The sequence below is a fragment of the Geotrypetes seraphini genome, chromosome 8 (assembly GCF_902459505.1).
Source record: "Geotrypetes seraphini chromosome 8, aGeoSer1.1, whole genome shotgun sequence".
Classification (NCBI taxonomy): Eukaryota; Metazoa; Chordata; class Amphibia; order Gymnophiona; family Dermophiidae; genus Geotrypetes; species Geotrypetes seraphini.
This window is the reverse complement of record NC_047091.1, coordinates 145305025-145317956: the sequence shown is the minus strand read 5'-3', so window position 1 is coordinate 145317956 and position 12932 is coordinate 145305025. Positions and strand designations below refer to the sequence as shown.

The 12932-nt window shown below is 46.0% G+C and overlaps 1 protein-coding gene across 18 annotated transcripts in view; it reads right to left on the bottom strand.

Annotated features, from left to right (window-relative positions):
* RIMBP2 (RIMS binding protein 2) overlaps positions 1 to 12932 on the bottom strand; it is a 598797-nt gene that overhangs the window by 388092 nt on the left and 197773 nt on the right. For all 18 annotated transcript variants that reach the window (XM_033956341.1, XM_033956346.1, XM_033956345.1 and 15 more), the window contains one exon: positions 6667 to 6798. In XM_033956341.1, coding sequence (XP_033812232.1) covers positions 6667 to 6798 — 132 coding nt within the window. The remainder of the gene's footprint in view (positions 1 to 6666; positions 6799 to 12932) is intronic.

The following is a 12932-nucleotide window of genomic DNA, read 5'->3' as shown; positions in this document are numbered from 1 at the left end:
CTTCCCACCTCAAGGTCTGGCATCATCCCTTCCCTGATTCCTGGCATCTCTCTCCTTTCCTTTCCTTTTCTTCCATCTCCCCCTCCATGCTCTGATATCTCCTCCTTCCTTTCCCCCCTTCCTTTTCTCTTGATCTGGCATACCTTCCTCCTTCCCTCCATGCCCTGGCGTCTCTTCTTCCCTCCAAGCCCTGGCATCTCCTTTCATTCCCTCCAGTTAGGTACAGCAACACTCTCCCCAATTCTCTCCCCCTCTGCTCCCTTTCCTCCTTCTGCCACCCAAGGCCTGGTGTCCTTCTCCACTCCAAGGCCTGACGCCATTACCTTCTTCGGGCAGCAGCAGCATTCACAATTCACTGCTGTTGCCCACTTCAGGCCTTCCTCTCTGACGGGTCCTGTCTTCATGAAAACATGAAGTAGGCAGGACCCGGCAGAGAGCAAGGCATGAAGCCAGCAACAGCAGCGAATTGTATAAGCTGCTGCTGCCCGAAGAAGGTAATGGCGTCAGGCCTTGGAGCACCGAGGCAGACCGCTTCTCCCCCCTCTGAGCCGAACCCCCGCTGACCCTCCTATTTCTCCCCCCCCCCAAGTGAACCTTTCTGATCCTCCCAGCGAGAGCAGCAAACCTCCCTCCAATAGCGTCGGTGGCTTTGCGGCTCTCTCCTGCCGGTGAAGCATCACTGATGACGTCATCAGTGACGCAGCAGAGGGAGGAGAAAGCTGCGAAGCAGCCGAAGCTACTGGTAGTAGTTCTGCTTTGTCTGCGTCCGAGTCTACGAAGTTACCGTCAGGTTTCTTTAGGCGCACAATACCGCTTGTGTTCTTCTTCCTGTCGCTAACGTACTTAAAAATGGATTTATCCCCTGTTTTAACCTGTCTTGCTATATTTTCTTCCAACCGGAGTTTGGCCTCCCTGACTGCCGTTTTAACATATCTAGATTTCGCCAGATAGGTTTCTTTAGCTTCCGGTCGTTGTGATTGTTTGTAGGTTATGAATGCTTTTTTCTTTTGCTTTACTAGTTCTGAGATCTCCGCAGAGAACCACTGTGGTCTATTTTTTCTACGCCATTTGCTCATGGTTTTTATGTATATGTTGGTTGCTTCTTGCAGGATTGATTTCAGAGCCGATCATAGTACCTCCACACTGTCCGTCGTGCTCTGGTTTTGCAGTGCTTTGTAGACATAGTCTCCACATGCACTGAAAGTTAGTCCCTTTAAAATTTAAGACCTTATTTGATGTATTTGACCTAATGATTCCTTTCTTCAGGTGGAACCACACCGTGTTGTGGTCGCTGGAGGCCAAAGCTTCTCCCACCGATACCTCTGTGACACTGTCCCCATTGGTGAGCAGCAGGTCCAGGATCCTGATCCCTGGTGGGTTCTAATACCATCTGTTTGAGGTGTGCTCCTCGTATGGAGGTTAGTAGCCTCTTGCTACCGCTGGTTGTAGCGGAAAGTTTGTTCCAGTCCATATAAGGCATATTAAAGTCTCCCAACAGAACTGTGTCTCCTCGCAGTGTGATGGTCTCAATGTCTTCAATTAATTTTTTGTCTTCATTGTCCTTTTGTCTTGGTGGTCTGTACACAACACCAAGATACAGGCATTTGTTATTGCCCCTGGCAAGGTTCACCCAGAGGGATTCTCCTGTATATTTGATGTCTGTGATTTTAGTAACTTTGATGTCCTCTCTAATGTAAAGAGCTACTCCTCCTCTTGATTTGCCTTCTCTGTCGTGACAGAGTAGGTTATATCCTGGTATGACCATGTCCCATCCGTGGGACTCTAAGAACCACGTTTCTGATATCGCCACCACATCAAGGTCGGCGTTTCTCATTTCTGTTTCCAGTTCCAGAATTTTATTGCCTAAGCTACGGGCATTAGCATACATGGCTGTCCATTTTTTCTGCTTGCATGGAGTGTTTTCTGTCCGAGATAGTTTGTCCCCCTCAAACTTGCCTTTGTCGCCCTTAGTATTGCCTCTGTCCCCTTCAGTATTCACGCGTTTACTTACCTCAGGCTCCAAGATAATAATAATAATAATAATAATTTTATTTCTTATATACCGCTATACCATAAGTTCGAAGCGGTTTACAAAGAGGGTCGTGCTGGGAGAGGGTGCAGTGTTTACAGCAGGAGACATATGTTTACAACAAGATACATATGTTTGGAACAGGAAATAAGCTAGGTATTGGAACCAGGGATTTGAGATACATAAGCTTTGTGGAAGAGTGTGCATAATAAGTCGGAGTTACTTACCCTACTAGTGTGAGAGTGGGTCCCCCTCCCCCAGCTCACCTAGTTTAAAGCCTTCCGGAGCAGGTGAGCCAGGCGTTGTCCTAGGACGTTCTTCCCTCTTCTGGTTAGGTGTAGCCCGTCTGGTCCCTGCAGTCCCTGAAGTGCCTCTCCGTTGTCCAGGAAACCAAAGTTCATCTTTTTGCACCATCACCCTTAGCCATTTGTTTGTCCTCTGGATCCGTTCTTCTCTAGCTCTCCCCTTGTCTCTTACTGGTAGGATGGAGGAGAAAACCACCTGGGCTTCCATCTGCTTCAACTTCTCACCTAGGGCTCTAAAGTCATCCGGTATCTTCTCTGGTGAGTTCCTGGCGGTGTCGTTTGTCCCAACATGGATGAGGAGCATTGGGTAGTGGTCTTGGGAGTTTGATTATTTTTCCTACGCAGGCAGTCACATCCCGGATCCTGGCTCCTGGTAGACAGCAGACATTTTATACCCACTCTTAGGAACACTCTGGCTCAGTGTATCTCAAACTGTGTGCCTCCAAGTGTGACACGGCACACTGAGGAGGAAGAAAGGCACCTGCCAGCTGACTGTGCTGCCCGATTTGCCGAAGGTCTGCATGTCGGGTTCTCTCTAGCGTCCTTCGGCTTCCCCCCTAGCCTTTCGGTCTCACCCTTAAAGCTAATTACAGCAGCCTGCAGAGGATCGCCAGTAGGTAAAATGATTTTATTTTCAATATAGTGATTTAAAATGTGTCAGTTTTGAGAATTTATATCTCCTGTGTATATTGTGTGTATATGAAAAATGAATGGGAAAAAAATGTATTACAATTAGTAAAGGGGATGGGATCTGGGGATAGAGCTTGGGTGGGCCTAGGGAGGTATGTGGTTGGGGTACTCATTTGATATTTGTTAGACTTAGGGGGTACTTAGCTTGAAGTAGTTGAGAAACACTGCTGTAAGCCATCAGCTTGCGCCAGTGCCTCTCCTTTTCTCCGTCCCTCTTCCCTGCTGGCACCCCTACCGGCGTCTCAGGGCCCGTCTGGAGGGCCTCTGCACATGCACGGACGTCGACGTGATGATGTTACACATATGCGTGATGTCATCATGGCGACATCCGCACACTTCTGGATGCCTCAAGCCATAGCCACTACCTTTAGTGTGCCCTGGCTTGAGAAAGTTTGAGAGACACTGCTCTGGCTGATATTAAGTGCTATTTAATCGGCCAGGAACAGCTCATGGTTGGTTAAATAGCCAGCAAAGTTTTAATTTTCAGCACAAGATGGCTGCTGAATATTAGCGTTTAGTGGATAGTGGAAAACAGGGCTATAGGCCCAGATTCTATAGGAGTAAAATCTCGTAGCCCTAAGTAGGACAATTATTCCGAAGTTTGGTTCCTACATATTCAAAAGATTTATTCATCAAATACTTCAAACTAATATATTTACTTGTTGAATAACTGAGCTTCAAAGAATGCTGGAAACGAAAAGCAGTCCTACTTACTGGAAAGGATAAACATTTTAATAAACCTTCAGGTCCCATAGCATATAACATTTTATATATCAATGTATTCTCTTCTCAATCGTCAACCAATGCAATTGATTTAAAGAATGGAGTCACCCGATCATATTTCTTAGCTTTGAATATCAGATGCACACCTTTGTTCTGAAGCAATTGCAACCTATATTTCAACTTCAGTGTAATACCATAGTACAATGAATTACAATAATCTAACTGGGATAAAATAATTGCCCTAACTATTGTTTGAAAACTATTAGTAGAAAATAGAACGTATTGCACATAGTTGACATAATAGAAAAAAAAAAAAAAAAACTACTGCTCTTACTCAATTCATTAACTTGGTTCTCAAAAGTCAAACCACAATCCAATATAATACCCCAAATCCTAGATTTCTCCTCAACTATAAGTATCTCGCCAGTAGAGAAAGATATTTTTTAACCTATAAAACCTTCTGGATTGCCAAAACAAACCAACTTGGTTTTCTGTTTATTCAATCTTTAAAAATTAATAGATGGCCAAACTAATGTGTTACTGTATTCTGAATACATCTAAAAGCCTCCTCAAAATTTTCTAAAGCTGGACTCAAAATAAAAAAATATCGTCCGCATAAGATAAGACAAATATTCTTAAATTAGTCAGCCATTCCCCCAATGTTGGTGAGCCCTGTGGAGCCCCACAATCGGCCAATCAAAAACCAGAATTTGAATTAGCTCCTTTGGGTCAAGAAATCAAAAAATCAACTCTGTGCTTAAATCCTGGGAATGCTGATGCCCCCCCTTTGGGGTTGTGCGTGGAAGAGAAGTTAGTTGCTCAGTTGACAGAATAGAGGTATAAGTCAGTTACACGCACAACTGCTAATTAGTGCCAATAGGTGCTTGTTAAGGCCAATTGGTACTTATCTCCAATTAAGTGCCAATTAGCTAATTATGCAAAATACGTATTCTATAACTGGCTGCTTAGCTCCCCCATGATCATCTCACCACTACCTCATCTGTAATGGGCTATTTTAAAACTGACTACCTGTTGTTTCTTTGAGTTTGTGTGGTTATCAAGACTTGTTTTGCTTTGACTTCAGCTGCTCTAGACAGTTGCCTGGTTATGCCTAATGGTTGGGCTCAGCTCTGCTATTCACAACCAGATTAAAGATGTTGGCCCTAATAGATGGGAAAAGAGCAGTAGGGAAGGAAGGTTTCTCCTCCAGAGATCACATTGCAGGGTCCTAAAGCAGGCAGAATCAGTCTCCTGTTTAGCTCAGGTATTTGGGTGCCTTCAAAATTGGGGCTGATATTCGACCAGCTGAAGCACCTCAGGATCCTCCCAGAGGAGGAGAGGAGGAGCCCGAGGTGCCTCAGCCAATTAGGGCCTTAGGCCCCTCCCCATGCATCAGATGATGCGCTGGAGCATGGCCTAAGGCCACTATTATGTAGCAGGCAGAAGCAGGAGGACTTTGTGCTTCCTCCTACTCCTGAAGAGGATCAAGGCCTAAGGAGTAGGAGGGTCCAGGCACTCCTCCTGCTTCCGAAGATGGATCCTGGAGACCTAAGGAGCAGGAGGGACTGGGCAACTCTCCTGCTCCCAACATTCGTAAGGTACGCAGGGCAGGTGGGCAGGGCCCGGTGGGGGGTGAGGCAGTTGAGCTAGTGGGGCTGGTGGCAGGAGGGAGGCCAACGGAGCAGGAGGGACTGAGCATCCCTCCTGCTCCCAACTGGTATGTACGGGGGGGGGGGGGGGTGTCGGGCCGAGGTGTCGGGCTGGTGGGTGGGCTATTGTCTTGGGCTCCCCCAACTCTCCTGCTCTCTGCCGCCGTTCCCCACAGTGCAGGCCCACTTTAAAACCACAGCGGGGAAGGGCGGCAGAGAGCAGACGATTCGGGGGTAGCCAGCGTCGGGGCGAGCAGGCAGGAGAGATCTGGGCAGAGCCCTGACAGCAGTGACAGGAGGCTGCTACTCGTACTTTGCACTACAAAAGGGGTGTGCACAAGGGCAGATCAGGGGCATGTCTTGCAGTTGCACATGCGCACAAGTTACAAAGTGCTAACATACTCAGAACTGCCAAGTTTAAGGTGCGACCATTTACAGAGACCCTTGACATAGCATAGATGCCTGTGTGCCGACTTACACTCTGTTCTATGATGGCAATTTCCCATGCAACTATCATTATAGCATATTTTTCACGCCCAATTTTTGGCACACTTTCTTGAATTTACCCCAAATATAAGAGGGAGCAACAGCCTGTAATGCTTTCTGAATCAGTGTCAACATTTTAATATGGAGTTGCTCAGGTAGCTAGTATAAAGCTTCAAGGTGTGGCGTAATATGATGGTGCCGCAGTTCTTCTAGCTTAAAATCTAAGAGCGACAATAAAAGGAACTCTCAAAGGTGTTGCAAGCTGGCGTATTGGATATCAGGCTCTATATGACAAAGAGAAACACTAAGGGGTCCTTTTATCAAGCTGCGGTAGGGGGGGGTTTAACGCGCGTAATACCGCGCGCTAAATCACCTGCCGCGCTAGCCACTAATGCCTGCATTCAGCAAGCGTTAGTTTTTTAGCCGGCCGCAAGGGTTAGTGCGTGATGAAATGTCCGATGCGCTAACCCCGCTAGCGCGGCTTGATAAAAGGAGCCCTAAATTCAAGGCATAAAGGAAAATTCCTTGCAGCTTCTATCTAAACTATAAGACTACACATTTATCTAAAATCTAAACTGTGAGTTAGCACACAGAGAATTCCCTCAAATTGTACAGAAGGTCTGAAATTGTCTTAACGGTAGAGTGAGCCAAGAGGGTAAAAGCTGAGCTGGACTGCAATATAAATGGATTGCAGAACAATGGAGGTAACCAAAAAATACATTTCTATTTATTTCCAAGGACAGAGTAGCACGCAAAAGAAATCTGAGAAAGAAAGCGTACTTACTAAATCTTTCCACTGCTGTTTTTCTTGATTGACGTCAGACTTAAAAACCTGTGTTTTCTCTTCTAAAAATGGGATCCTATCAAATGTTTTCTGTGACAACACAGGATGCAGATAGGGGAGATCATTTCTGAGCTGTAGATAAATGAAGAGTGATAAACAGTGATAAGTAAAATTTTCAACAGGGAGCCTCACCTCAGAAGTACATGTGCTATTTAGCCTGCAGAAACCCAGCTGATTTTTCGTTTGAAGAGCGGCCTTTATTCAGGTTAAAACAGAAGCATCCAATTAAGTGGAGTTCAATAATGGTATAAATCAATGCTTTTCATGTAAGCTGTTCTTGGAGTACCCCCTATCCAGTTTGCATTTTCAGAAAGTCCACGATAAATATGCATGAAAAAAAGCTGTGTGTGCTGTCTCCTTTACTTGCCAATTGCTCTTATACATAGTGATTGTGGAGACCCTGGAAAACAGAATTACTCGAGATCACTCCAGGACCCACTCAAGAACCACATGCATATAGCATGGCAGTAGTGGCACATGCGAAACATGCATATAGCTTTGACACTTAAATGCATGTGCATAGATTTCAACTGTCAGATTCTGTCTAGGTCAAGGATAGGCAATTCCGGTCCTCGAGAGCCAAAGCCAGGTCAGGTTTTCAGGATATCCACAATAAATATCCATGAGATAGATTTGCATCTCAAGCAGGCAGTACATGGAAATCCATCTCATACATATTCATGGTAGAGATCCTGAAAACCTGACCTGGCTCCGGCTCTCGAGGACTGAAATTGCCTACCCCTGGTCTAAGTCATCCAAATTTGGGTGTAAATCCCCAATCTGCACTTAAACTAATTAGTTAATTAAGTGTTAACCATCAATTATTGATGTTAACAAGCACTTAATTGGCAGACCTGCCCTATGCCCTATTCTACAATATTGTGATTAAATATCAGTGTGTGGAATGCCAAAGTGGGTGTGGCTATGGGAGGAGCATGGGCAGGTCAGAGATGTTCCTAGAAATTAGACAGGATATTATAGAATACCTAATTGCCATCAGTTGGGCGCATGCATCGACACCAGCCTTTTGGCAGACAAATGCTTATACCCAAATTTACCCCCCTTTACAAAACTGCTCTAGTGTTTTTAGCGCTGGCCGTGGTGGTAACAGCTCCGATCTATGAGCGTCGAAGCTGTTACCGCCTCAGCCAGTGCTATAAATGCTAGTGCAGTTCTGTAAAAAGGGGGAGGGGGGGTTAAGCAGGAAGTCTCAGATTCTATAAACAGCGCCTGAAGTTAGACGTCTAGATCAGTGCATCTAGCAGATCTAGGCACTTAATTTTCTTAATTGGCATTGATAATTGAAAGCGCCATTAAAAAACATTTTTAAAAAAATTAACTAGCCAGTAGCTGCCTACTGCTTCGAGGTAGGCATCTACACTGAGACGCCTACTGGCAAGTAGGCATGGTTAGGGGCAGATTTGAGGCAAATTTTGGATGTGTTTTGACTTAGAAACCAGTAAATGCCTAATTTAGGAGCACTCTTTTAGGCCAAGAAATCCCTGGCCTAAATGACAGTGCACCTAAGCTGTCAATGCCTACCGATGCCAAAGACTGCTTAGGCACCTCTAGGCATGATCCTATAAATGCCGCCTAGTAGATGATTGACAATTATGCCCAACAGCACGTAGCAGCTAGGTTCTGTTTCTAGAATCAGGGCCGAAATGTGCATTCAATTAAATGGCATTCTATAAAAGATTCTCCGTGCAGAGCATGTTTTGCAGAATATCAGTGCATCTTCCTGGTACGTAACTTTGGGCGCCATTTATTAATTTCTAGCTAAATATGCCTAAAAGTGAAAGTATTATAAAAAAAAACCAGTAACAGATTCAGCACAGTCTACCAGTTGAACTCCTTTATTGTATGTGCATACATCCCGATGTCTTCTTTAGAAACATTACCCTACTGGCTGCAATGTCCCATAACAGAGTTTCCAGACGACCTGGAAAACCAGGACATGTCCACTTTTTAGAGGACTGTCCAGGTTCCCGGACGTACTTTCTGAAACCCGGCATTTGTCCGGGTTTTGGAAAGCCCCGAAGAGCTCCGGCCGAATCTGGAGGGCCTCTGAGCATGCGTGGATGATGTCACACACATTGGCGCATGCTCCAGGCCCTCCAGGCGCAGCGGGAGTTGGTCTGGAAGAAGAGAGGAGGCTTTGAGGAGGTGGGGGCTTGGGGTAGAACGGGGCTGGAAGTGGAAGAGGGCAGGGTCATGTGTCTAGGGTTTCCCTGAGAAAAATATGGTAACCCTATCATAAGAACATAAGAATTGCCATCTCCAGATCAGACCCTGGGTCCATCAAGTCCGGTGATCCGCACACGCGGAGGCCCCGCCAGGTGTACCCTGGCATAGTTTTAGTCCCCATATCACTATATGCTTCTCAAGGGAGATGTGCATCTAATTTATCCTTACCCGTATTACTCTATGCCACTCTTAAGGAGATGTGCATCTAGTTTACCCTTAAATCCTAGAATGGTGGATTCTGCAATTACTTCCTCTGGGAGAGCATTCCAGGTGTCCACCACTTGCTGCGTGAAACAGAACTTCCTGATATTCGTCCTGGACCTGTCCTCCCCACAGCTTCAGTCTATGTCCTCTTGTCCGTGTCACATTGGACATTGTAAATAACTGCTTTCCCTGCTCTATTTTGTCGAATCCTTTCAGTAATTTGAAAGTCTCGATCAGATCCCCTCGCAGTCTCCTCTTCTCAAGGGAGAACAACCCCAGTCTCCTAAGTCGTTCCTCGTAGTCCAGGTTCTCCATACCTTTCACTAGCTTTGTTGCTCATCTCTGCACCCTCTCTAGCAGTTTTATATCCTTCTTTAGGTATGGAGACCAATGCAGGACGCAGTATTCCAGGTGCGGTCTGACCATGGCTCTGTAAAGCGGTATTATAACTTTCTCTGATCTACTCGTAATTCCCTTCTTTATTACACCTAGCATTCTATTTGCTTTCTTCGCTGCTGCCGCACATTGCCCCGACGGTTTCAGAGTCCTGTCTATCAGTACACCCAGGTCCTTTTCCTTTCGGTCTTTCCCAGAGTTACACCTGACATACTATACCTTTATTTTTTCTGCCTAAATGTATCACTTTGCATTTTTCCACATTAAAATTCATCTGCCATTTATCTGCCCACGTCTCCAATTGATTCAAGTTGCTCTGGAGTTCCTCGCTGTCCTTCTGCGATCTGATTGCCCGGCATAGCTTTGTGTCGTCTGCAAACTTGATGATTTCACTGGATGTTCCTTCTTCCAGGTCATTTATGAAAATATTAAATAAGATGGGTCCAAGTACTGAGCCCTGGGGTATACCTCTAGTCACTTTTTCCCATTCTGAGAACTTCCCATTTATGCCCACTCTCTGTTTTCTGTTCTCTATCCATTTGCCTATCCATCTTAGTATATCTCCCTCTATTCCATGGCCTTGTAATTTCCTGAGAAGTCTTACATGTGGAACCTTGTCGAACGCTTTCTGAAAGTCCAAGTATACAATATCCACTGGTTCTCCACTATCAATATGTCTGTTCACTGTCTCAAAAAATTGAAGTAGGTTCGTCAAACATGATTTCCCTTTCCTGAAGCCATGTTGACTGGCAATTTAGGCAGAACAGCTGAAAACTTTCCTACATAGGAAGTTGCATCAGAACATAGGAAATGTTGCTTTTACCACAGTGGGAATCATTACTACGGCTTTGTAAAAGGAGACCTATGTAATCTGAGTGCAAAATTACAGAATAGCAATCAGGTGTGATGCTGTCATTTACGCAGGTAAGGGTATGCATGGATGAGACTACTTTATAAATTACATGTGCACATTGTATATAAATTTAAGTGACCTGTTACACAATGAGGGGACAGTCAGGGCCAGATTAACCAATAGGCCCAGTAGGCACGTGTCAGGGGGGCTCGCTGAAGAAACAAGAAGTAATAGACAACTCTGAATTTTTTGGGTTTCAAACAGCGATGCTCCCCCCCCCAGGAAAATTGGCAAAGCGGGCCCCCCCGGAAAACTAGAGTAACCAGCGGCAACCTGCACAAGGCGCGATCACACCGTCCCACGCTAAGCCCTACAAAAAGTTTGCGTGCATGCCCACTGCAGTGCAGAGTCTGTTGCAAGCTGGGTGTGGGGAGGCCAATTGGTTGGGTGTGGGTGTGGGGAGGCCAATTGGTTGCCTCAAGGGGGCTTGTCGGGTACGTCATCATTCTTGGATGATTCCATTGGTTCCAGCCCGCCCGTGGCCACTGCTCCACGTCCGCCCGCTGCTACCCACCGCCACCAGAACTCCAGGAAGGTAAGGGCCTGCATGCAGCAATTGCTCGCCGCTGACCCACAGAACTGGCGTCGTGGAGAGGCTTGTGGGCCGGTGGCATGCAATCGCTGCACGATGGCCCTTACCTTACCTTCTTGAAGATGCAGCGAGCGGCGGAGGACCGGGGGCAGAGGAGGAGGAATCGGCGGCGGGTAGGCAGGCTTCGGCTCAGTAGTCAACGGCTCAGTAGGGAGGGAGGGAGGAAGGCAGGCTTCGGCAGGCAGTCATGAAGGGAGGACAAAGGCTGGAAGGCAATGAGGGGGAGATGGTACAGACTGAGGACATAGGGAGGAAGGAAAGTGGGAGGGAGGAAGGAAGGGGGCACTACCTTCAGACATAGGAAGGAGGGAGGGAGAGAATAGAAAAGGACAATTATTGGGCCTGAGTGTGTGAGTGAGAGGGAAAGAGATGGTGAACATGGGGAAAAAAGAAAGGGAAAGTTGGGCATAGAAAGGAATGAGGTAGAAATGCATGGGGAATAGAAGGATGGGAGGAAGAAATGTTGGATATGGTGGTAGAGAGGGAACAGAGGGATAGATTGAAGGGGATGCAAGGGGGAGGAATGTTGGGCATAGTGATGGAGGGAGATATGTGGCATGGTGTTGGAGAGGGATGATAGAAGGAGAAATGGGCATGAGGCTGGTGGGCAGTGGTGAAAAATGATCTGGGGATGAGAGAGGAAGAAAAGTTGGACTCCTGGAAGGACAGAGAGAGATGTTGTTTGGGGAATGGAATGAGGCCTGGAGGAGTGGAAGCATGCAGGAGGCAGAAAGAAAGAAGAATTGGATGCATAGTCAAAAGGAAGTGGAACCAGAGACTCATGAAATCACCAGACAACAAAGGTAGGAAAAATGATTTTATTTTCAATTTAGTGATCAAAATGTGTCAGTTTTGAAAATTCATATCTGCTGTCTATATTTTGCACTATGTTTGTCTATTGTTTTGAATTTTAAAATAAAAGAAATACAAATGGAAATGGAAATAAAGAAATAGTTTAAAGTTTATTAAAATTTTGATTGCCTATCGCAATTTCTAGGTGATGTATAATAAAAAGGGGTAAAAACAAAACAGGTAAATAAATGGGGTAGGGTAGGCGGGGCATGGGGTGTGGGCAGGGCATGGCCAGGGGGCCCATTGTACTTGTGTGCCTAGGGGCCCTCGAAGAATTAATCCTGCCCTGGGGACAGTGTCTTCATGAAAGCTGTCATATAACAGTAATATACACAAACCACCCCCTTCTACTCAAAAAAACACACTCCAAAGAAAACAGCAAATAATCAACTTTCTGTCAATGCAAGGGCTTTACAGACATCTAAGTCAACCAATGTGAGAGATTACAAAGGAAAAAGCCTCAGAGCCCCTCCCACAAACACCATAATGAGTGAAACATAAGTGGGAAAATATTTCAGGGGTAAAACTCGTCATAGGCATAAAAAAGCTTATATATTGGGAGATGTTATAAGCCTTAGGCAATGCAGGAAGAACAAGAGAAAATTACTTCAAGCGCTTTCAGCTGCTAATTACTTCATTTCAAATAATCATGAAGAGAAAAAATGAACTGGTACTTATCCCACATGAAAGTAGGTATGTAGAGCAAGTATCACATCGATGCGGTGCCTGGCGTTTCGCTGGTAATGGCTGCTTCAGGATATGCTGGCTCCCAACCACTTGTACCACAGTTAAACTGCAAGCCTGCTGGGAAGGGTTACCAAATTTTCCGGAACTAAAATCCGGACCCATGGCCCGCCCCCCAAGCCCGCCCAGTTCTTCCCGGCCTGGCCCAGTTCTCTCCGAGTCACACCCTGTTCCACCCCCAGCTCTGCCCCCCTCAACCCGTTCACTTGTCGGGAGGGCATCTGTGCAGGCGCTGGTGTGACGAGATGATGTCACAAG